At 36.5% G+C, this 26,679-nt stretch overlaps 1 protein-coding gene across 3 annotated transcripts; it reads right to left on the bottom strand.

Annotated features, from left to right (window-relative positions):
• Positions 1-1,728: 1,728 nt before the first annotated feature.
• Positions 1,729-25,695, bottom strand: LOC107572640 (solute carrier family 45 member 3-like). 3 transcript variants are annotated; one of them, XM_016259067.1, is made up of 6 exons: positions 25,568-25,695; positions 11,704-12,045; positions 7,672-8,499; positions 4,026-4,291; positions 3,013-3,448; positions 1,729-1,989 (listed from the first exon to the last, which is right to left on the bottom strand). In XM_016259067.1, exons 2-5 carry the CDS (start codon positions 11,849-11,851, stop codon positions 3,029-3,031), a joined length of 1,662 nt encoding a protein of 553 aa, XP_016114553.1. In that variant the 5' UTR covers positions 11,852-12,045; positions 25,568-25,695; the 3' UTR covers positions 1,729-1,989; positions 3,013-3,028. The 3 variants fall into 3 exon arrangements, with proteins under 3 accessions (XP_016114553.1, XP_016114568.1, XP_016114560.1); XM_016259082.1 differs by lacking the exon at positions 25,568-25,695 and adding an exon at positions 17,731-17,747; XM_016259074.1 differs by lacking the exon at positions 25,568-25,695 and adding an exon at positions 13,883-13,911.
• Positions 25,696-26,679: the final 984 nt, after the last annotated feature.

Below are 26,679 nucleotides of genomic sequence, written 5' to 3'. Positions count from 1 at the left end.
ATGCCATTTTAGTTTAAAGGTTTTATACTCAGTTGACATAAAACGAATAAGCAAACATCATTTAAACATTCAGGAAAAGACTATAAAAATAATTGAGCTTGTGTTCTTTTTCTCTAATATAGCCTAATAAATATTTAATTCAATGGAACTAAAGATTTTTGATGTAGAAAAATCTTTTTTTTTAAATCCAAAGAGGAGAGGAAATTTCTGAAATATTAAAATATAAGTTCAATTTAACATGAAACAGTGTTACGCTATATTTCACTTATGTGACTATTCAATAAGAAAAAAGTATATTATCCATTGGAAATGTATTGAATAGTTAAAATTATTTATATATGCCACTGTTGCAGGGGACAAACAGACATAACGCAACAAAACAAAATTGCTTATGGCATTCGTTTGATGAAAATCACAAAGGAAAAAATATATCTGAATTTTAACTGTAAACAATAGACATACTGCATTAGATGTGATAATTCAACATTTAAAATAGTTCATTCAAAATAAAAAAAAGAAAGAATAAGAACATTTTGTGAGCATTTAAAATATCAGTACCTCTTTTATTAGTTCATTGTGCTGTGATTGGACTGGTGATTTTTTTCAACTGGACGACAAGTCCATCCTGAGAATCGTGCCACTTTTCACACCCCATAACACTCATACACATAAAGCTCCACACACATACTCTCTGACCAATGGTGAGTGTACTTACAGATGCATTACTTAAATAGAACATTAAAAATTTTAAAGTTATGTAAAAAATAACCTACTGTAACAGAAAAGTCATATTGGTGATAATGGTTTGCAACACTTTGAATAGGTAGCTTAGGTCTGTGTGTAAAGTTACCTGTAGAAAAATATCCCAGATTGTCATTTGAACACCAGATTGAGATTTTATACATGACAATATTGTGCTGTTAGTCTTTTGTTACTGACCAAGATTTCAGGTTAAAAAAATATTAAGACACTTTTGTTTGACAAACAAGTCAAACAAGTTTAAAGGGGTCATATGATGCGATTTAAATTTTTCCTTTCTCTTTGGAGTGTTACAAGCTCTTGGTGCATAAAGAAGATCTGTAAAGTTGAAAAGACTAAAGTCTCCAATCCAAAGAGATATTCTTTATAAAAATTAAGAGTCAACCACACCTACCTAACACGGCTCGTTCTAACACGTCTACGTCACAATGTGGGAAGATTTGCATAACGCCGCCCAAATGTTCACGCAAAGAAAGAAGGAGACGTTCTCAAGCCCACCAGCCTCCTCTCACTCTAGCCCGCCACCGCTCACTCTAGCCCGCCCACCGGCCGTTCCTCACTCTAGCCCGCCGTGTGTGACGCTGTGTTTCATTGTGAAAGCGAAACTACTTTGTTTGGCTTTCCAAAAGAGGACACGACTAGAAATCAGTGGTTAAGTTGTATTTACAACACTGTTCCAGAACAGTTCAACCCAAATATTCAGATGTGTGCAGCGCATTTTATGGAGGACTGTTTCCTGATCCTCTGAGAATATGACTACAATGCCGGCTGTTCTGACTCACAGCCTGTAAGTACGTTTTCATATTTAAAGGGGTCATATGATGCGATTTCAAGTTTTTTTTCAACACTTTGGAGTGTTACAAGCTGATTGTGCATAGATAAGATCCCTAAAGTTGCAAAGACTAAAGTCTCAAAACCAAAGAGATATTCTTTATCAAAGTTAAGACTCTGCCACGCCCCCCTAAAACAATGTTATTTTTAGCAACATCATATGACCCTTTTAAAGTACTACATAAATACAGACCTCGCCAAAACGGGTTGCATAAAAATTCCCATAGGGATATAAATATATGTATATATTATCAATATAAAAATATATTAACACAATAAAATAGTTATTTACAAAAAGTCTTTAAAACACAACAGGAATTACATCAAGTCCAGTTTGATGTGTCCATTGGTCCCATAGAGATCTGAGAAAGCACAATTCATCCTCAAAGCAAACATGACCTATGAAGAAAAAAGGATAAAAAATGCAGTCAGTAAAATGTAGTACAAATGACTTCCATAGCCTTGCATTAGAATAAGCAAAAACTTTTCTAAGCTAGGATTGGTACAGAACCTCCTAAGTGGGCATTATCTAAAAAATATATATATATATAAATATATATTTTTATATATATTAGTGCTGTCAAACAATTTATCGCATCCAAAATAAAAGTTTTTGTTTACATAATGAGTGTGTACTGTGTATTTATAATGTATATATAAATACACACACATGTATATATTTAAGAAAAATATGTTACCTTTATATATTAAATATATTTATATACAATTTATATGAATACAAATATATACAAGTAAATACATGTAAATATTTTCAAAATATATGCTGTATGTGTGTGTCTTTATATATACATAATAAATCTACACAGTACACAAACATATATTATGTCAACAAAAACTTTTATTTTGGATGCGATTAATTGCGATTAATCGTTTGACAGCACTAATATATATATATATATATATATACACGATTTGGGAGAAAAATATTGTGTTCTCTTGCAAAAGGATTATGTTCCCCTGAAATGTTGTATTCTCTCGCAAAACATTTGTGTTCTCTTGTAAAGTATTGCACTCCCCTAAAAAAAACTTTGCATGCTTTCGCAAAAGTATTACATTCCCTCAAGAAACATTGTATTCTCTCGCAAAACATGTTCTCTCGTAAAAATATTACGTTCCCCCAAGAAACTTTACATTGTCTCACAAAAGTATTGCATTCCCCTGAGAAATGCTTTGTTTGCAAGCAAAACATTTGCATTTTCCACCGTCTTCATATTATTTCCATCACAAAAGTTTTGTGAGCAAATGCAAAGTTTCTCAGAACGCAATACTTTTGTGAGAGAACACAAAAGCATTGAAATATAATTTTTCCTCCCATCTCGTTTTTTTCCCATCACTTTCCATAGATTAGTCAGTAACATTTAACATGACGCTTAGTAAAAGGTCAACTGTGAAATGACTCACATGATTACTGCTTCTTTCAGCTTCTGAGGTCCTTTTGGTCAAAGATGATGTGGGTGGCGAAATAGATGCCAATGGCACCAAAGATGGCAGAGGAGGCGATGTACACGGTGACGGACTCGGTGAACTGGACGATCATGCCCATGAAGAGGGTAGGAAAGACCTGAGAGAGAAGGAAGGTGCTGTCCAGAATGGCAAAGTCTAGTCCCACCCCACGTTTCTCAAAATCCTCTGACTCCAGACCCAGGGGGGCACCGTTCTGATGGAGAGATGGGTAATAGTCTGGTTCATCTCTACTGTAAGGAACATGCCCATTGGAAATGCCGCTCTTGTGGTTGAGATCTCCAGGGCCATTGTCTAGTATCAGACAAACAGAATCCCTTGTGATGGTGAATCCATTTGAGTGCGTTTTTTTGGTTTTGCTGTTTTGCATGTACACCTGAAGAACATTAGTGATGAGAAGCAAGTGAGACATTTGGAACAAATATATCTACTTTTTATTATTTATTATTTTTGCCATGTTATTTATAGACACAATAAAGGCATGACAGTAAATTATAAGGTAAATGTTATATACAGTCAACATTTGAAATGGATCAAAAAAGTTAATCAAAGTTGTCCTAAGACAAGAACACATTTTGGTTTTAGGACAACTTTGATGAAAGGTTTTGATCCACTTTAAATGCTGACTAGTGTGTATATATAGTTTTGACACTGAAAACCTATGTATATAGGCTCACAAAGATTTGCTAAATATTTTTACTATTTTTATAAAGGATAAGGTTTTTTCTATCAGGAAATGTTGCCAGCTGGATTCTAACTGACATATGGTGCTTATTTGGTTTCTGCCAGTTAAAACTCAGCTTTTGTGATATATTTTAACAATGTTTCCTTTATAAAAAATAGTGAAAAAAGAAAGAAAAAAAAAGATTGTGAAACAATTTTGAGTCTATATACATGATGCAATTTTCTATACAAGAAAAGACAGGAAATATATGTAAGTATGAAATGCCTACCTCTTTTTCTTTGTGGTAGTGGCAGGTAAGTGTGTAAGGCAGTGTTTGCAGTGTGGCATAGGCAAAGCCAGTTAGGGCAGACATAGCTGTGACCAACAGAACGCTCTTAGACAAGCAGATGACCAGAGCGGAGATGGTGAAGCACACCATGCTGCTCAGATAGACCGTCCTGGACCCAAAGAGACACACTAGTCTGCTCATGACCAGCGAGAAGAAGGTTGAGGTAGCACACTGCAGGAACAGACCCAGGCTGCCCATACGGATACCTGCAGGGGTGATGTTAGAGAATTTCACAGGAGAAACTGGTTGGTTCTGATTAGATAATTATAGATATGAATAGATAGATTTTGATTCGTAATCATTTAAGTATTGATTCAGGTGAATCTCAGCATTGCACAATCAAATATTTTTATATAATGGTACTTAATGATATTTCACTGTTGTTTATGGCAACATGCCTTAAATTAGATAATTATATGTATGTATGTATGCTGTCGTTCAAATGTTTGGGGTCAGTAAGTTTTTTTCTAAAAGAAATGTATACTTTTATTTAGCAAGAATTAATTAAGTTGTCAAAAGTGAAAGACTAACTTACTAATCATTAAAGAATTCTGAAAAAAAATCAAGGTTTTCACAAAAATATCAAACAGCACAACTGTTTTCAACATTCATAATAATAAGAAATGTGTCTAGAGCAGCAAAATAGCAAAATGTTCTGAAAGAACATGCATCACTGAAGACTGGAGTAATTATGCTAGAAATTCAGCTTTGCATACAGGAATCAATTACATGTTAAAATATATCACAAAAGAAAACAGTATTCTAAACTGTATTACAATTTCACAATATTGCTATTTTACTCTATTTATGATCAAATAAATGCAGCCTTAGTGAGCATAAGAGACTTCTTTCAAAAACCTTACTGACTCCATACAGTGATAATATACAGTAAACTGGTAATAATCATAAGATAGCTCAAATTCAAAGGACACCGGTGGGCACACCATTCTTTTCAACAACTGCATGTCCAAGTAAACAACAATCCCCAGCCTTTGTGATTTTGACAGATGAGGTCATTTCAAACTGTCTGCTTTGCCCATTTGAGCATAATGGAGAATGTTTCCTTTGAATAAATCCTACGAGTGATGTTTACTAAGGCATGTGTTTGCAGGCTTTGGCGTTGTTCTTCAAACAGGCCAGGAACTTTCCTCACAGAAGGAATTCATAATTTCAACACAACTGGAGAGGGCTGAGATGTTCACTGTACTGAACAACTATCTCCAGCATTTTTTGTTACATGGGGCACAGTTTGCGGTCGACTACACTGACAGATTTCATTTGTTTGCACACTGATCTTGACCACATCTGTCAAAATGTTTTGCTAAAGGAGCTTTCTGCTGGTGTCAAAGCTCAGTGGGAGAGGTCCAGATGCTAGCTTAACATGGCATAGATTTTGTAAGCTAGTTGTTGACTAGCTAAAGACATGCATTTGTTTTTATGAACATTGCTGGAAGCTCAAGCACCAGGCTGACAGAGGCCACATGTGGAGGTGAATACAAGTTCACGGTGTAGAGACAGACGATATGGCCAGAGGACGGAAATGACAGACCACCAACAGCAGGAAAGCAAGTTTATGGACCGTGAAAAAAAATACATATCCTTTAGAAAAACTGCCTTTTGACCGCAGACAGTGAAATAAGGTGAAGGTAATGTTCTTTATTTTGCTGAACTCCATGAAACAAACACTGATATCCTTTTCATTCTTGCTGTCTAATGAGAGCTATATATATATATATATATATATATATATATATATATATATATATATATATATATATATATGTAGTGACCTGTTTTTTATTTATTCATCAAACATGAGAAATTCCATGAAATTCCACGTTATACAGTAAATTCTGTTTTTATAACTGGATTCCGCGATTCCGTCCATGGCCCTGTCCCAAATGGCACCCTAAACCCTTGCGGTCTTCCTCTGAGTCCGCACTTTCGTGACGTAATGCCGCTTTGGCTGTCGGGTAGAAGTCTGCTGCGGAGCTCACCCCAGTGCGGGCTCAGCAGAAGTGCGGATCGAGGGTGCATAACGGCCGCAAAGGGGGCGCTCGCGAGCACCCTTCTGAATGCTAAAATGAGGAATGGGACACCCTACGGTCTCCTGGACTTAACGGACATGCACACGCGGCGGCCATTGTAAGTCCACAAGTGCACTTGAAGTGTTCCATTTGGGACAGGGCCCATGTTTTCTGCGTCGCGGAAATCATAGGGCCCTACTAATGTAGCAAACGAATATGATAAGCTCATTGTGAGAGTAAAAGACGGGGAAATTGTTGTTTATTTACTTGGCATTGAGTCTCTCCAACTAGGTGCCAACGTAGCGTTAAATCCTCATTCAACAGACTCAAACCACCACCGCACCACCTATTGGACTGCAGAAAGATACTAACTTTTCAATCTGCTAACTGACTCTACTGACAAACTATGTCTGCGCTGCAACAGGACGCGACAAAGCGACTGTTGAAAATCATTTGAACTTTGTGTCAGTACGTCATAAATAGAACGAGGCATCAGTTTACTGCATCCAGTGTAGACAACATCACTGATTATAATGGGTTCTATTCTACTCCGGATGCGAGCGGCGAGGCGCGACAAAATACAATAGCGCGATGTGACCGATGTGATATGCATGAGTTCTGGGCCACGGCGCGGCCGGTATAAACACCAGCATTGACTGAGTGGCCGCGATCAGCTCCGGTGGCCGTAACACAGGTGTTAATGCGCCGCAGACGCGTGCCGTGATGAGCAGATCAGCTCTAGTCTCTATCGTCACTGAATCTGCTGTTAAAAATTAACCATCCATTCATCATATCATCATGCAAAACTCATTCATGCAAGAATCATTGTAATGTGACGATCAAGTATAGGTGCGGGTGGGTGGCGGGAAGATAATTTGGAGCAGCGGACTCTGTGAAGTTTGATCTCATCCGCGCATCTCTACACTACAGTGACCTGGGTCGCCAGTAGCAAACAATGGAGCGCGCTCTGCTGGACAAACTAAGTAATTACACGATTCAGAAGCATTTTATCTGCGTTATATGTTCTGTAAAAATACATTCATATCGGCGACATTTTCGCCGATACGATATATCTGCGACAGGCTCATATCGGCCGATAAGATCGGCAAAACGATATATTGGTTGGGCTCTAAATTTTATGGTAGACTCTACCTCTCATTTTGCTTTAAATACATTTTTAGGCTTGCCGTTTATAATTGATGTTTGTAATGAATGCCACTATAATTTATTGTTATTTTATACATATAATTTTTATCCCTGTTCTGTTCTGAATACTGTTCAATTTAAAGAATTCGTTTTTTTTATTTATCAGTATTTTACAATATTTTCTAATATAATAATAAAATGTGACTTGTACACTTAAATTATTATTTTTTTCTCTCAACAATGCAGTTTTTACTAAATTGAGCAGCCCCATACAAGGCCAAATATGAGTTTACAAATCAATTACTAGTTTAAACAGAACAATAACCTACAGCGGACAAAGATGAATCATTCAACAAAGACCACAAATGTGCTTTAAAAAATAAATAGGGTCGATTTTGATTTTACTTACTAACCTTCATCATAGCGCTGCCTGAGAGCGGTACCCGGAGCGGCGCTGGGAACTCCTTCGTACAATCCCTCGCCAACAAAATCTGTGTAGAACAGCATGAAGGACATGACACCCATCCAGCTGCAGAGCTGCGCCAAACACAGTTGTCGCATGACATGCGGCACGTGGCAGTAGCTGCGATAAATGGCCGGTGTCATGGACCAGAAAGTCCTCAGCAGGCACATGAGCGGGCCGGACTTCAAAGCCCGCAGCTTACACTGAAACAGATAGCAGCACGAGCGTGGAAAACACCGTCCGGGCTCCGACGGCCCCGGTTCCAGGGTGGACGAGGGCTCCTCGGACACTTTCATGGTCACTAACACGCTGACCATGAAGATGAGGATGAGGAGGGAGAACAAGCACTCAGCCTGACCACCCAGGTAGAAGGAAAGGAGCCCTCCGCTCCAGTCAAGGGCGGGTAGCAAATAGCCTACGCAACCTCCAAGGCTTACCATGAAGGAGAACATAGCGAAAGCCTGTCCGCAGTCATCACGTTCACGGTAGAGGTCCGAGAGTAACGCCTCCAGTGGCGTAAAGCACACCTGTCCGCAGAAGTCCAATAGGCCCACTCCTAGGATGAGCAGGCCCACCTGGAGAGCCTGGTTGCGGCGGGTGCTGCCCCAGCTCAGGTTGGCGGCCAACACGTCAGCATGTGGTATGATAAAAAGGGCTAGGAGAACTCCCAACGACAGCAGCCATATGAAGGGTCGTCGTCGGCCGTAGCTGCTGTTGCAGTGATCGCTGGCTGAGCCAATTAGGGGGATGAAGACAAGTCCCAGGACAGGTCCAATACCTAACGAAAAAGTATATGAATATTAAACAAGAATTTTTTTGGGGGGGGGCATTGGAGACAACATGTCAAAGAATCACAGCCATGGCATCTATCTTTTGGCTTCGTCTTCAGCCTGCTGTAATGCTGCCTGTAGTTTAAGGTGGCCAGTCTCTGGCTCTGCTCCCTCGTCCCCACAGCTTTTCTAATTAAAGCAGATGACTCAGTGCACTGGTTGGGCACTGATTCCCATTTCGATTCAAGTCTAGATCTTCAGCAGGCATTGGAGACAACATGTCAAAGAATCACAGCCATGGCATCTATCTTTTGGCTTCGTCTTCAGCCTGCTGTAATGCTGCCTGTAGTTTAAGGTGACCAGTCTCTGGCTCTGCTCCCTCATCCCCACAGCTTTTCTAATTAAAGCAGATGACTCAGTGCACTGGTTGGGCACTGATTCCCATTTCGATTCAAGTCTAGATCTTCAGCAGCTATTTTTATTCAAGTGCGTGGTGGAAACCTGAACATGCTCAAAATGCAATTAAAAGTTTACTGGAGTCAATTTACTCAGTGCACATGGTACAAATCTTAATAGGTTTAATGGAAAAAGAATATAAAAGCATTAATTAGTTAATCATTACCCCACTATTCAATATCACATGATCCTTCAGAAATAATTCAAATATGCTGATTTGCTGCTGAAGAAATGTTTATTAGCCATGCTGAAAACAGTTGCTTAATATATATTTTTTTCCAAGGATTTTTTCAGGATTCTTCTAAGAATAGAAAGCTCAAAAATACAGCATTTATTTGAAATATAAATCTTTTGTAGCATTATAAATGTCTTACCTGTCACTTTTAATTAATTTAATTTTGTCCTTGCTGAATAAAAGTATTAATTTCTTAAAAAACATCTTACAGGCCCCACACTTTTGAACAGTAGAGTATATGGTGTTTTTGAGCCTAATTTATTCTGGGGGTTTTTGGCATCATGGCAATGTTTGCAAACTCTCACATGCAACAAAAACATTTCCGCAAGAGCTGTAAACCGGAAAATGGAAGCATGTGTGGAATATCACACCTAAAACAATTTTAAGGCAACCACATGATATAGGCACAGAGCAGGTATTGAGAAACCATGTGTAATGTACGGAATACTGTAGAGAACCATGGAACTGTCTACCATAAAGAGATTTATTTAACAATGTCGGTCAACTGCGCCTGTAAGTCAACACAAGCTGTTTTTTTCCCAAAGTGGAGGGAGAGTGGGCTTCTGCCCACTTCCTTTTAAAGGTGCCTTTGTACTGTCTGCAACAGTTCGAGACAATTAATCATATGATTCCTTTATATACTACACAGTGCAATTCATTATAGTCATCCTAATTGTTTCTGTAGCTCCAATGGAAAATCATGGCTTTAACAAAACCAAGGTCATGGGTTTAAGTTCCAGGGAAAAAAATGTATACCTACAATGTATACCTGTTAGTTCGAGAAGAGGTCACAGACAACTCATCACATGAGCATCAATCTGGTCCAAAAAGCCCATGTATTTCTCAGGTCACCATAACATTAAAATGAATAAAATGCCTCCAAACCCCACTCCATTAAGAAACAGTCCAACAAAACCTCTGGAATCACGTATAACCACACACAAAAGCTTTTGAAAGCACTTCTAATGCAAACAACATTATGAGGTTATATAGCTTGTGAATGGAAACGAGCACAAAGGATCTTTCTTTGCTTTCCACTGCAGCTGTTGACAAAGACAGCGGTGTGTGTAGTATGTATTAACACACCATGCATCTTCTGTCCGTCTGGTGCAAAGTGGCCACATGCACGTTTGTGAACTGCTTTTTTTCTGTTTTGGTTGCAAGGCAAATAGTCTTGGAGAGAGATTCATTTACAGCAAAAGCCATGTGGAAGCCATTTGTGGGCAGAAAATAATGCATCTGTTCATATGGCATGCTGAAAAAAAACCTCAAACACAGAGGCTAAATATTTAGAGTCATAGGGCTGGTTATTCTAGGATGAAAAGAATAAAAACAATCATGCACGTCGCTGGACATTTGTCTCTTGTAGACAAAAGCGAATAATTCTCTTTGAAACTGCACACTTTAAATTGTTTGAGACTGTGGCATACATAAACCACTAATGTGTTCATTACTAATATTTAAATTCATGTTATATATAATAATTCTATTTTTTTAATTAATCTATTGTGTAGACTACTGTTAATTTTTTAAAATGTATTTTAAACAAGTTTCTTATGCTCACCAAGGCTGCATTTACTTGTCAAAATATAGCATTGTGAAACATTATAATTTAATACAAATTTACTTACTTCAATATACTTTAAAATGTAATTTATTCATGTGATGCAAAGATGAATTTTCAGCATCATTACGCCAGTCTTCAGTGTCACATATACAGTGTCACAGATCATCTAATATGCTGATTTGCTGCTCAAGAAACATTTAGCATTATTATCACTGTTGAAAACTGTTGTGATGCTTATAATGTTTGTGATGCTTATTATGTATGTTTTCAGGATTCTTTGAAGAATAAAAAGTAAAGAATTTTCTTGACTGTCACTTTTGATCTATTTAATGAATCCTTGCTGAATAAAAGTATTCATTTTAGAAAAAAGTACTGGCCCCAAACTCTTGAACTGGCAGTGTATATATACATTTCAATTACTATTTTATATATATAATATATACTAATTAATATTTTTATTATACACATATATATATATATATATATGAAGTGAAACTTTTAAAAATGCATTTCAAACCTCCTAACATAATTAACGGAACATAGGGGGTGAGAAATGTAAAAAGAGCACATTTAAATAAGAGTCAACTGCACAAACCCACTATATCTGAGAAAGAAGCTTCCGGCTCAAAGGCAGCCCATGATGACTATATTATCTGATGAAAGTCCAGAGGAAAGTCCCACAGAATTTTAACAGGATGCAGTAAAACTATACAAGCTTCCACACAGCTGCTGACCCCTCGAGCCTCCAGGCCTCTTCCTGCAGTCCAGTGCCTTCCAATTGGCACCTGATTACCATCTGGATGGGGCAGCAAGTGATTTAGCCAGTAATTATGATAATGACCCCCATTATAGGATCGACTAGGAAACAACCTTGACTTGCTGTTTACACCACGGCCCTTCATTAACCAATCATAAACCCTAGTTGGACATTCCAAGGTTAGACTGAAATCTTACCTAAAACCATCGTCATGTACTGTTCCTCCACTCCGGCCTCCAGCAATAGAGGGGGCACGTAGGTGATCCCAGCCGCCACGCAGATCTCTAGGCCACACGTCAGCGAGTTGAGCAGGACCAGACGCCACTGAGACCTCCATGCAGTCATATTTACACAGGAAGGGTAACTTTCTCCCGTGTGTCGGTGTGAAAACTCTACTCACTCCTCCAGGAGAAGGTGAAAGGCGCAGGGTCGGGTGCCCAGGGACGAGGTGGGCGCGTGGGGTGCGGGAGAGCAGAGATTCGGACTCTCAGTGGGCTCAGATGAACTAGGGGATCCATTGTGTCTTCAGCATTCTTGATCTGAAAGGAAAAGACAAAAGGTATGCATGATCTGTTTTTGTGATGGACACTATAAAACACATTCCTGCAGATGTTGTTCTCCCCGTTCCTGACCCGCCGGACACACTAAGGTCACCCTGCCCGGCGGCCCGCCTTTCCCTCTATCTGTCATTAGTTCTTTCACTCAGAGCTGATTCGACCGGGCCTCCTCACTGCAGTTGCCACCTCTAATTAGCAGCATTTGTTCATGAAAAGCAACGTTAATGAGTCAGATTTTTACCGCTTCCAGTGGACAACTGGCATTGAGAGCATTACTCTGTGGCTGCTTTTCGTTCACCGGGGGAGATTGTGCAATTATGACTAATATTTTTTATGACTAATATCAGGGTTTGTTTTCTTCAGCAGGTCAATTATGCTTATTCTGGAACATTCCAGTGGGAACAGAGTTTTAAACAATGATGGTTGTTGACAAAGTCTAGGAGTCTGAATTGAAGTTTACAAGTAATTTAACTCCATTTGTTTATTAGAAAACTAATAAATCCACTGAGACACATGGATTCAGGTTAAAATCCATCCAGTTAAATATTCAGCTAAAACATTTGAAACAAAAACTAATCTAGTGCTTGATATTTGCTAATTTCTAAACATTAGACTGGCAAAATTGATTTACATTCTAAATGTCAAATACTATAAGCAATTTGTGTGAAAATACAAAATAGACAATCAGTTATTGGAAAATTACTGTAAGAAAAAAATCATGCTTCGGTAAATCATAATTATGACATAAAAAGTCAAAATGATGACATGGTAAGTCATACGCAAGAAGTCAAAAAACTTTTTGTCATAATTTTGGATTTTTATCTCACAATTGTCAATTTTTACTTTTATGTTCTAGTTTTGACTTTTATAGTTTTATAATTTCATATTTGGACTTTTTGTCAATTTACATTTTTGATCTCATAATTATGACTTGTCAATTACAAAAGCATGATTTACCAAAGCATGATTTTTTTTTCCTGTGGCAGGAATTGGCTTCCATACAAAACAGTCCCTCTAAATGCACAATAATAAATAAGGCAGCTCTACTTTTTTTTTTACTTAGATTACACACACACACACACACATATATTACTTCAGTAATTATATTTTATTTATTTTTATTATTATAAATAATAATAATATTTTATTATTACTAAAAGAGACTTTTTTGTTGATTTTTGACGTTGGATGCTAGGTTGAAAAAAAAATTGTCCATAAGTTCATTAAAAGTATATATATTTTTTAATTGATTCATCAGTCTTTATTGTTAGTTAGCACATGCACAGCCTCTTAAAAAAGGCAAAAACTGAACAGTACATTAAAAGCTGATGATTCACTGTTTCATAAATCACCTGAAAAGTCAACAAATCCATCTAATTAGAGATAAGCAGATTATCAAAATAACCATTAGTTGCAACTGTTTATTTTATGCCAAGCTGTTCATGCCTATCATCAAATCTGCTAGCTACAACATTTACCTCCACCAATGACTTCATCCACAACCCGCCGTTCTTCTCCATACATGTACAAACAAAGCATCTCATACGAAATACAACACCAACGCACTCCCTCTCTGAATATCATTTCCTCCCACAACTCTCCTGGGCACAACATGTCAATCAGGTGAAGGACGTCTTCTCTCAAAATGACACGAAACTTCCAACAACACAAGCTTTTCACATTCTGACCTTGCACAGAGAGGCTATTTGCTTTTCAAATGCAAATAATTGTTGCTAGAACACGAATGAGAGGCAAAGCGCACTAGAAAATATGACTAAAAACAGCTTTCAACCAGAACAGACCATATTCGATCACTTACTTCACTCTATGCACTTGAGGTAACTTGATTTGCTTCAGAGTTGCTCTCGATAATGTTTAAAGTGCTGAAACTCTCTCTCGATTACATCAAGCTCTTCCTGAGCTCAGATATTAAACCACGAGCGATGGCGAGCTATGCGTCTCTGGCGCTGACTGTCACCCTGCCATCTGATTATGAGACATGTGTGAGAACACTCAGAGCAGCCTCCACCTTTCAGGAGGATGAAAAACAACCAGGTGCTAAATTCATATTTGGTGTTACATTGCTCCGTCTATGTGGGCCATCTGCTCAATGATGGCAAATAGAAAGCATATCATCTCCATTTGAAGAATCTATAAGAAACTTTAGTTTATTCAGTTATTCAAATCAAAAAAATCAAATCAAATAAAAAAAAAAGTTCATTTTGTATTTAGAGCTTCATTAAACAGGTTTTTTTTTTAATAGGGCTATAGTCAAGAGACCAAAACAAACCAAAAAATATAACAAAGACTTCATTAGCATTCGTTATTTCAGTGTATTTATGCACCATAGTGGATTTATTTTAAGTATTTAAATAAATAAGGAAAATATGTTTTATCTAATTGTAGAGGAGTCTAAACAGCTAGCACCACTAAAAAGTGCACATTTTTGCATTAATGGCTCAAGATTATGTGAATTTGTGAAAGATCTAATAATGATCTCATCATATAGTCCATTATTGGATGGTCAAAGAAAAAACAAGCACAATACTTTGGCACAAAGCATATGCCAAAATGGGGCTCCGCAGATGCAACTATTTTACACCCATTCCTTCAGTCCTGAAAGGAGCCCATCAGGGGTCTATCCCAGTCCATCTCTGTAGGACCTCCACCCTGCTGTCCCAATGCCTAGACAACCCCCTGCTTTTCACCCGTCCCTTGACAACTTCCCCCACCTCTATTCCAGAACTAGCCCTCAAGGTCATCCTTATTGACAACTTTTCTAGAACTATTACAAAAGAGAAGAACCCCGAGTCGTAGCTAATATAATTATCTCACCATCTCCAACTCTCACCATAGTTCTGATATGGTTCGCTTTTAATTAATTAAACTATATCAACATAATTTGTGGCATAATTAAGCATTATTTAATTAAGTGTGATACTGTTTTATACAACATTTCAGTAAACATTAAGTTTCATATTAATTCACTTATATTTTAGTTACAATTTTGCAGGTTGCAGGTTAATTTTTTCCCCAAGCAAACCAAATTAGCAGTGCTTTTCTCCTAAATTAACCAAATGAATCAGTTGAGTTGATTAATGATTCACTCATAAAGATGTCACTTGCTTTGTTCCTAAATGAGTAAATGTTTTCAAACAAATAGGTTGAGCGAACTATTCAATGACTAACTGAAAAAGACACTTGTTGCCACCTACTGGTGACCTGTAACCTACAGCAAGAATCAAGTATTTAAAAAAAACCTTTATTAATAATACACAAACTGACAATCTTTCTGAAACATGCAAACAGAGACAAGCGGAGTAATACTAACAGTAAAAAGTCAATTGACTCATAAAACTAATCAACAAACAAGGTAATACATAATACATTTTAGGAATAATATTGTTATTTCGTTTGTTCTGCCAGTTTCATCTCTATGCAACAAACAGTAGCTGTGTTTCGTGTCTAACTGAATCAGTGTTTCTGAACAAATCGGTCAAACGGATCAATGACTCACTCACTCACTCAAAAAGTCACTTGTCACTCATTATTGTTAAAAAGCTTTAGAAGAATATATTTTCTACTGTATGACTAGAGTATCATTATGACTAACCTTGTATGAGTAAAGTTAAATCCAACCATTTAACTTCACTAACCATGTAAAGCAGGTCAGATTTAAATGAATACCATGATATCAGAAACTACTGTTCATTTAAAGTAAACTCCACAGCAATTATGTTGGTAATTCATAGCTAACTTACTTAAAAATTTATTCTCAGCTCAAAATGATGATTTAGGCAAGTTTACAAAGTCAAAGCAAACTGTTTTTACTGAATAATTAACACAAGAGATTAAATAAAAGTATACATTTAAATTTTGTTCTTTAAAAAAAAAACAGGGACGAGTCTAGATATTACTTTGGTAATAAACATAAGGCTATGCCACGGAACATTCTTTTTACACAATGCAAACTAAGGTCAGCATGAAGGATTGTGTTACTCGAGTTAATTTCAGACCCTTGTTACCAAGGGGAGAATTTGACATAATGAAAACTGACAATTCAAGGAGATGTGTCACTCACAAAACATTAAAAGTGTTATCATGCCAATGGTTCAGAGACACAGGGGAAGCTGGAAGTTATAAGCGGAGCTACCGTCTAGAATTTAACAGCATGTTTGACGTGCCTTAAATTATGTGTCAAATGAAAGCCACGTGTGTTTGCTTTAAACCTGGCGTGACATGAATCACGCTAAGCAAAGGCACCGGGTCATTCAGCCAGCACTTTTACATCTTCAAACCATTCCATTATGTCTACTGATCACCGAAATGCAAGTTTTTCATAAACATCCTCTAACTACCTGATCTGAAATGGTTTTAGCATTGCATACCAGGTTAAGGATCCTTTGACACCACCACTGCTCCTCTCACACACCACAATCCCAGACCTATTCAATACCACAACCCCCTCCGCCCCCGCAGATAAGCTTTAATGGCTCTGAAGGGCATTATTACCATACAAAACAGGCTTTGTGAACATTGAGCCAATGTTAGTAACTTGATATACTGAGGAATCAAGCCCTTTCAGTTAAGCTTTTATCAAGTTTTAAGAGTCTTAGAAACACCCTTAACAACAGCCCGAGTGTCTGAGCTTAAAGCCAAGGAGAGCATTTCTCCAGAGTGACATCAGAACCACAAGCAACAGTGGACGTCCAACCAAAAACCTCAGATGATATTCAACATGGTTTGGCTGAAAGTGAGATGAGACCGAGGCGACAGTGGAGCTCTAATCCCACAATTTAACATTCCACTTTGACGAGCTATTTAGCAGTCGACTGAATATCTCAGACTTTGTCTTGCACTCCTTCCTGATGAATCCTAGTCTTGATTGTAGGGAAGGTCCCAGCATAATTCTTCTCTTAACTGAGATCACACGACTGTGGGTGCATAAATCTTATTCTAGCACCCGTTAGCGTGACCCCTGACCTCAGCACTTGATCCCGATCATATGATAAAAAGACACAGCAGTTTGACATTTTGTTCTCATGTTGTTTAATAAAAAGCATCTGGATTATTAGAATATTAGAGAAATTTAGTAAAATGTTACGTTAAAATGTTATTAAGTTGAATGGTTAAAAGATTAATATGTTATAGAAAAAAAAATTGTAAATTAATTACTCAAAAGTGGCTTGTTGACAGATATTTGCTGATGATCAGCATGAATATCACAATGATTCATTTCCATGAATCAGTTCAAATAGTCAATTTTAATGAATCAATTCAGAATTTAATGTTTTGTCCTCTGCAAGCATCTTACATGTAGTAAAATGTTATAGTAAAATATAGACAAATGTTTTCTTTCAATTTTTTTTATAAAATTTGTGTACATAAAAGAAAATGTATATATAATTTTCCTTGTTACTTTAGCAGTGTAGTAAAAACATGCCATGATTATTTTAAATAGATTTTACTGTAAACCTCCTACTTTACCTCCTGCACTCAGCATTTTGAATCCACTGATATCATGGTTCTTCTGACTGAATTAAATCATCTTTTTAGTTCATTTTAGAACAAATACATAATTGTCAAGATATACTTCATATGGACAACAATGCATTGCAAAAGCAAGAGGTTGTCTTCACTGAACTGCAAGATCCCACACTTTCTCACCCAATGGTATCAGGTTCAGGTGCGGACACACAATCTGCCGAGGCTGTTCACACTCAGGCTTTATGCAGCTCCCAGGAGAGGAGTGCTGAGTTATCTGATAGACACTGGATACAGAAAGACACTTATCAGGTCAAAAGAGAGAGGAATGTGGGCTGCTGATGACCTGAGAGACACAACAAAGCAAGCTCTGATCCTCTCTAATGGAGTGCTATGAAATTACCGGAAAGTTCTGGAAAGGACAGACTTCAAATCAACTATATGATTCATATTACTTATATTTTAAATTTTAGATACATGTCTGTCTGTCTGTCTGTGTGTGTGTGTGTGTGTGTGTGTCAGACTACACTGTTTGTGCTTTATGTTTTTTTGATTGACTAAAAAGAACCAGCTCAGTAAAGTCATTCATCTGGAAATCAGAGTACACTGGTTGCAGGATATGATTTTTGATTCACTAAAAAAAATCGGCTCACTAAAGTCATTTATTTGGAAAATAGAGTACCCTTATTGCAGTGTATGCTTTTTTGATTCACTAAAAAGAACTGGCTCCCTAGATTAATTCGCTCTGGAATCAGACTATACTGGCTGCACTATATGTTTTTTGATTCACTAAAAGTACTGACTCATTAAAGTAATTCGTTTGGAAATCAGAGTACACTGGTTGTGGTGTATGTCTAAGAAGTGAGAATAGTAAAGAAAGTCTGGTCTGTATGTTTTTTGATTGACTAAAAAGAACCGGCTCACTAGATTCATTTGTTCTGGAATCACATTACACCGTTTGCGCTGTGTTTTTTTTTAATTAATTTAAAAGGACTGCCGCACTAGAATTATTTAATCTGGAGTCAGACTACACTGTTTGTGCTTTATGTTTTTTTGATTGACTAAAAAGAACCAGCTCAGTAAAGTCATTCATCTGGAAATCAGAGTACACTGGTTGCAGGATATGATTTTTGATTCACTAAAAAAAATCGGCTCACTAAAGTCATTTATTTGGAAAATAGAGTACCCTTATTGCAGTGTATGCTTTTTTGATTCACTAAAAAGAACTGGCTCCCTAGATTAATTCGCTCTGGAATCAGACTATACTGGCTGCGCTATATGTTTTTTGATTCACTAAAAGTACTGACTCATTAAAGTAATTCGTTTGGAAATCAGAGTACACTGGTTGTGGTGTATGTTTTTTGAATCACTAAATGAACTGACTCATAAGTAGGGCTGCAAAAAGGTGGAAAATGTCCAGTAAATTTTGGAAACTTTCTAGGATTTTTTTTAATCTCCAGGGAATTTTTGGAAAATTTCAGGAAATTTACCGGATATTTTCCACCCCTTTGCAATCCTACTCATGAGTCCGTTCATTTGGCAGTCTGACTACAGAAAGCTGCAATTGCCCAGTCCAAATTAAATATTTCAGAAAGTCACAAAATCACAGTCAGTAGTTAGTACCTCTATAATTTAAAGATCTGTGTGAGTCATGTAAGGATAGACATTCACCAAATGAGTCATAGTAAAACAGGTACTATTGAGCAGAAATAAAACGCCTCAAGATATATCAACAGCTCCTTCAATCTACTGTAGACAGCAGTCTATCAAAGTTCATTGCCCATTCTATTTAAAAAATAATTCATATAATCAAAAAAATCCCAAATTAGATGACGTTTCAGTAGGGAACGGAACAAATGGTGCCACAGTAGCAGGCAGGCACAGCCTTGCAGCCATTCACAGGTGGAAAATTCCGTCACACAGGAGACGCAATATGGAAATTACAATCATTCAGGAGCTCTATGTTTACGTGCCCATCCATAACCAGGGATTGACTTCTTATTGCCTGCACCTCTTAAAACTCACCTGGTCTATTCTTGTAGACGTTTATGTCATGGTTTTGGAAACAGCTGAACTCACAGTGTAAAGTTCTTTTCAAGTAAAAATTCCAGATGAAAAGGCACTGGAATATAACTTGGGTGTGGATATGTAGTCTAAAAGACACATAAGGCGCTCAAACACTCACAAAAAACATTTATGGCACAACAATAGCCAAGCTGAAATGATCATCAAAGCACATGGCCATACTGACTTAAATCACAGTTTATCCTTTCAAGTGTTCATTGCGTCTCAGATATCAAAGGTCCTTCTATCCTTTTCACTACATGAAAGAGACCTTCTCCCCCAACCCATATTTCTCACTGTTGCTCAGACACCGAGTTACTTGAAAGGACAGTAAATCACAAACGTTCATGTCATCCCCTTTCTTTTTTTCTATAACATATACAGAATCTGTTTATTCAGAATCAGAATCAGAAAGAGCTTTATTGCCAAGTATGTTTGCACATACAAGAAATTTGTTTTAGTGTCACAAGCTTCCAGTACACAGATAATAAAAATAAGATGTGAATAAAATGCACATACATAAATATAAATAAACCACAAAAAAGTATAAATTGTATGTACAGGTGTGCTATAGATAGAATAGGAGTAGAATACAAATAAAATTAATAAAAAATGAAGATGTAGGGATGTATTCGGATGTAGGGTGATAAATATTCAACCTAAGCATCAGTGTTTATATGAGGCTCTTCTCCCACTCTTCAGTCCATGTGACTTTTCTCTACCAACATCTGGTCTTATCACCATGGGAAAATGACTCGAGACGAGTCTCATTTATCCTGACTCAGGGCCCCATGTACACCATTGTGATTTTGACCTGATACTCTGCATAAAAGCATTTCTTTCTATTAGAAAAATAGCTTAGCTTTGGGGCCTCCACTGCAGACATTAAATCTGTGGATGCTTTTTTTGCGACCCGTAATGAGGCCTCCGTGAAAACACTCTGAGAAAAGGTTCTAAATTGAATTATGCACAAAATGGTTGTTTAAGATGCAAAACGACTAGCAGTCACGTTGCTGATGAGCGGCAGAGGCACATTAAGCAGTTCTAACTTACAAAGAAATCCTTAAATGTAGATTTTAAAAGCCCCAGGAAAGCATTCATGATGACAGATTTGCAAACCTTGACTCATTTTTCTTTAGAACCAAACACATAAACAGTTGGAAAGACCTAGATTGCATTGCCTAAGAATATCAGTCGGTCTGGTGCAGGGTTCAAAAATAAGTATTTTTCTGCTGGCACAGAGAAAAAAAAAAAATATATATATATATATAGAGAGAGAGAGAGAGAGCGAGAGAGAGAGGGGGAGAGAGAGAGGGATAGATAGATAGATAGATAGATAGATAGATAGATAGATAGATAGATAGATAGATAGATAGATAGATTGATAGATAGATAGATAAAAAAATGACTTAAAAAATTAATAGTTTTTATTTCAAATAAATGCTGTTCTATTCTGAATCCTAAAAGAAAAATATTAAGCATCATAACCATTTTCAACATTGATAATAATAAATCTTTTTTGAGCACCAAAATAGCATATTTTAATGATTTCTGAAGGATCATATGACACTGCAGACTGTAGTTATGATGCTGAAAATTCGGCTTTGCATCACAGGAATAAATTACAATTTATATTATATTAAAATAGAAATCAGTTCTTTAAAATTGAATTAATATTTCACAATACTGATTTTAATAAAATAAATTGCAATTTTGGTAAGCATTTTTTATATACAGTGGGTACGGAAAGTATTCAGACCCCCTTAAATTTTTCACTCTTTGTTATATTGCAGCCATTTGCTAAAATCATTTAAGTTAATTTTTTTCCTCATTAATGTACACACAGCACCCCATATTGACAGAAAAACACAGAATTGTTGACATTTTTGCAGATGTATTGCAGATCCTGGCAGAATGGCAGAGGATCCCCAAATCCAGGTGTGAAAAACTTGTTGCATCTTTCCCAAAAAGACTCATGGCTGTATTAGATCAAAAGGGTGCTTCTACTAAATACTGAGCAAAGGGTCTGAATACTTAGGACCATGTGATATTTCAGTTTTTCTTTTTTAATAAATCTGCAAAAATGTCAACAATTCTGTGTTTTTCTGTCAATATGGGGTGCTGTGTGTACATTAATGAGGAAAAAAATTAACTTAAATGATTTTAGCAAATGGCTGCAATATAACAAAGAGTGAAAAATTTAAGGGGGTCTGAATACTTTCCGTACCCACTGTATATTACATTTATATAAAAATATATTGTATACATAATTAATTTATATAAATTCACACACTTTTGCTGAAAAACAATGTTAAACATTACTATCATCTCTAAGGCGATTTGTTCAAGGACATACAAAAAAGTAGTCGTAGTTTCTTGTCAGTTGTTGTGACTATACCAAACAGCATATTTTCAAAGGATGCCAAAAGTATCCCATCTACAAGGCTGCAACTCCCCAGTTCTTTGTAATAAAAGTTCTTTGAGACCACATATACGCAGAGGCAGAAAATAAAGAGTTGGTAGAGGGATGTTGAAACACAGTGTTCCCACATTCTGTGTCAGTACTCAGAGGCTTTCATCACTATTGTCATCTTGCCATCATGTTATTCTACAAGTGGGAGGGTGACATGACTGAAAAAAAGCTACATATGAATGAATCCGAATTAATGTCCTTCAAATCTTTCTTGCTTTTTTACACAAGATGGGTCGTGAGAGGTTTGCCAGCATTCTTAGGACGATGGGCAAATAAAACCATTTGAACCGCACTGCCTCAGGCATGCAGTACAAAGTGTTTCATCACAAAATCTACATTCACCACCATTGTCTTGCAGTCCTAAGAATACACCACATCAATCAGAGTATATATTTCATTTTCTAACTTGAACAGACATCACTAGTTCAGCCTGGCCTTCACTGGCAGCTCCAATTATTTACTGAAATCCAGTCCAGCAAACATTAAAGGAATGAACAACTTGAAAGGAATAAACTGAGCCAAGAGAATGGAAGGTGACTTCCAAAGCTGGTTGGCGGACATCCGAATCCTGCAAACTTGGCCCTTTGGTGTAGACATGGAGACATCATTCACCTTAAGCCAGCTGGCAATAACTCTGTATTACAGGTTAGTGGTGTAAACTCTGACCTTGAGGCGAGGGGAGGCTTTCTGGAATGCATTTGTGTCTTTTAACGACAATTTGAGCTCCACCAAAAGAGTTTATAAAACTAGTTGAGTTACCAGGCGAGTTACAGCAGCTTAATTAGCTAAATTCCAGAAGTCAACTGCTTCTCATCTGTTGAGATATTACAGGATGACTGGAACACTTACTGGATATACTGAGGACAGCTCAATATGCAAAAGGACCAACAAATATTCTGAAGCAGTACGTTTGGCCATGAGTTTCAAACCAAAATTTTTAATTTCTTTTTTCTTAGGATCATTTAAATGTCAGGAAAACTTAGCATTATAATATTAGAATTAATAATGATTATTATAAATATATATAATGTAAAATATATAACATATAATGTAAAATAACAAATAATAATATTTATTATTATTATTATTTCATTATTACATTTAAAAAAATGTCTTAGTCATTTAGATTGCAAAACAACTTTTCACAATTTTTACAATAATAATAATTAATATTATTATCATTATTATTATTATCATTATTATTATTAATTATTATTAACCACAAAATAACTGTATAGTAGTAGTAGTAGTAATAATAATAATAATAATATAAATAATAATAATAACAACAATTATTATTATTACTACATTTTATTATTATTTATTATATATTATTTTATTTTATTTAGATTGCAAAACAACGTATTATTATTATTATTTACTATTTGACAATGAGTTCCGGACAACAAAAACGTATTACATTTTCTTACAATCATTTAAATTGCAGAACAGCTTTGCATTATATTATTAATAATGCTTATTATACATACATAAACATATATAATATAAAATAACATAATTACTAATTATTATTATTATCGTTTATTTGGCCATGTGTTTCAGACAAAAATAAACATACATTTATTTCTCCTACAGTCATTTAGATTTCAAAACAACTTTTCATAATAATAATAATTATTATTATTATTAGTAGTAGTAGTAGTAGTAATAGTAGTATTGTTCGTTGTTATTATTATTATTATATATCTGCAGATATAACTTAAAATAACTACAATTATTATTGTTGTTGTTATTATGCAAAGTAGTAAAATGTAAAAGTGACTCAAATAAATCAGATCATCACCATTTAACTTTCAACCAAAATGTGTTCTCTTGCACAGTGGTAAAGGTGCTTCAGTATAGTCTACAGTCTAGACTCTAGAGGACTGAAAGAGGAGCATGTGTAATTAAGAAAACAAAACACCTTGAGAGGCTTAAGAGGCTCTGCAGGTTGCGTGATCTGATCCGCTGTTGTGTAGTATTAGTCGAGCTGAGTACAGCTGGCCTGGCAAGGGAATTTCGGTTGAGGAACATTTCTTACGGAAGTAGCAGATGAGCTGTGTTAGTGCTGCATCTCAAGCCCTAAAGCATCTTTATGCTCAGCTAAACTTAATGGGGAAAAAATCTGTCTGGTATAAAAGAAACATAGCAGAGGCACACTCCACTCTCCCACAGAGAAATGAGCTTTCAAATGTGTCATTTTCTGTTTATTAAATAGTTTCAGGCAAACAATGTCAAGAGAGACTGCTATAAATAAATACTTGTCTAGACTCCCCATAAATATTGCCTAGCTGTCAGCAGTGACTCATAATAACTGTGCTGGTAGATGGAAATGTGACCAAATATAACCACCACCTTTGTAGCTTCAGTTCATTCCGTTTGAAAATATGAACATCTGAACCAACATGCAACATAACATGTTTGTTCAGTATCTTGCATTTGGTACTAATATAGACATTCCCTAAATCCTCTTTCCAGGTGCTGACTAATCTAACTGACTCAAACAATTCAGCGATTCTTTTATATTATTATAGTGGTATAGCCTACTACACTACATGCTTAAAACGTTCCAATAAAGCCAAATGTACATGTTGTTGTTTATTATTATCAATTTCTATAGCAATAGAGAGTTGTTAACCAGGATCCTTCTGAGTCGAATATATTCGAATAAGACGGTTCTCGGTTCGATGAGTCGGCGAGTTGTTAACACGGAACTCTGCGAGTCTAAAGACGGTTCCTGGTTCAATGAGTCTGTTCGTTCAGAATCTCTCGGGCCGATTTTAGGAACTTAAACGCGAGACTATAAAAGAGATGCTCGTTTAGAGCTTGAAACGCTCTTTAATACACCGAAATATGCCTATGACGCCCAAAAACGCTGTCTAGGCAGGCAGCTCGCTATTTTCTGAGACACAGCCAAAACATGAAGCATAGACTAAACAAAGTCTCAAAATACTTAAGTATTTACCTCCCCCACAGCCATGTGTCAAAACAGCGGGGGTTTCATCAAATGTTTACAGCTTTAGAAATGCTTCAGTTGGGAAAAAAAATATTAATCGACTCTAATTGTTAAACAGTCGATGCCACCCTGGCACTTGGCACCCCATACAAATATAATGGAAACGCAGAATAGGCTACAAAAAGTTTGAGAGTTTAAATGAGTCAAGCTTTTAACGTTAAACTTCCTAATAAGCAAACCAGCTGTCCGTTTCTACAGTAATAAAAACAAGCTAAATTAAACCTCATGCAAACAACGCTAGTCTGTGTTTGTATAACGGTACAAACACGTTTGCTGTTCTCCTCGCCAATGATTTAATGCGGCGCGAGCGTTATCGTGCAGGAAGCGGAAGTTATTTTGATTCAATGAACAAGTTTCTGGCGTTTATCACTCGTTCGGAAACCTCTCTTAGCTCGACCACGTCAATGACTCTAAGTAAAGCTCATATATACTACATAGTCGCTTCTATAGAGAAGGGCTGATCTTACCTTCCAGACGCGGCTCTCATGTGTCCGCTCGCTTCCACGGACGCTCCGCTGTTTCCCAACTTTGTGGGAAGGACTCAGTGACGTGCCGAAATGATCGGGGAAAAGACATGAATCACTGCTCGGACCAGCGAGGTGTAGAGGATGGGTTAAATCCTCGCATTGAGCTCAGGTCAACCACCAAAGAGGAGGGGGGAAAGTGCACGGAATTTCACTTTGTTCTCCGTTTTGAGAGCCACATCCGTTTTTTACTTTAGACACAGGGGCCGTTTTCATTCAAGTTCCTGAATTTGCGTCTGAAAAACAAGAGTTTCTAATTTGACTTATTTTTAACAAACTAATTGCGTGTCTATTAAATGAATAAATATGCTAAAACGCCCAATGTATAATATAGTACAATATAATAAGTAGCATATAAGCAAACCAGTTTGCCAGTCTGAGAGACCATCTTAAACCAGATTAGGCTGAGCAGGGTTATTATTCTAAAATATGGAAAATAATCTATCTATCCGTCCGTCTTTATAGAGTGCTGGGTAGTGGCCTAATGGCATTAGGTAATCAGATTCCAAAAATTAAGAACTTGTAATTAGATTATATTACATTTGAAAATACTTGTAAACAGACTACAGTTACTTTTTTATTGATTACATGATTACATATTATTCACACAATAGCAATCAATTCTTCATCATTTATTGGTTTTCCCTCATTCTTATTTTGCATATTTTACATTTAAAACGAATGTTTATTGTATTTTTTTTACATTTTTTATTTTATTATTAGCTTTTCATTAAACTCATGAAAGACCTGCAGTTCCTTCACAAACCCCAGTTTATTATCTTATTGAAATCAATGTCAAACTTATTCTATCAATGCCCTAGCAACCAGCTAGAACACTACAAGAAAGCTACATTTAGATAAGAATATTTTTGTTGTGCTGTCCTCGTGTTGGTCTCTGAGAGGAGGAGCTGTTACTGCAGACATGCATACGTAACAGAACAGTCCGTGCCACTATCAGATCCCATGAGGAATGTCTGAGCCTGGCTTATACTGCGGTTCAAATGACATATCGCAGAAAACTATGTTATTAAATTGAGTGTCAGCTTCTTTTGACA

This window comes from Sinocyclocheilus grahami, unplaced genomic scaffold (genome assembly GCF_001515645.1).
Source record: "Sinocyclocheilus grahami isolate Dianchi unplaced genomic scaffold, SAMN03320097.WGS_v1.1 scaffold30.1, whole genome shotgun sequence".
NCBI lineage: Eukaryota > Metazoa > Chordata > Actinopteri > Cypriniformes > Cyprinidae > Sinocyclocheilus > Sinocyclocheilus grahami.
The sequence above is the reverse complement of the archived record's forward strand: the minus strand, read 5'-3'. Positions and strand labels throughout refer to the sequence as shown.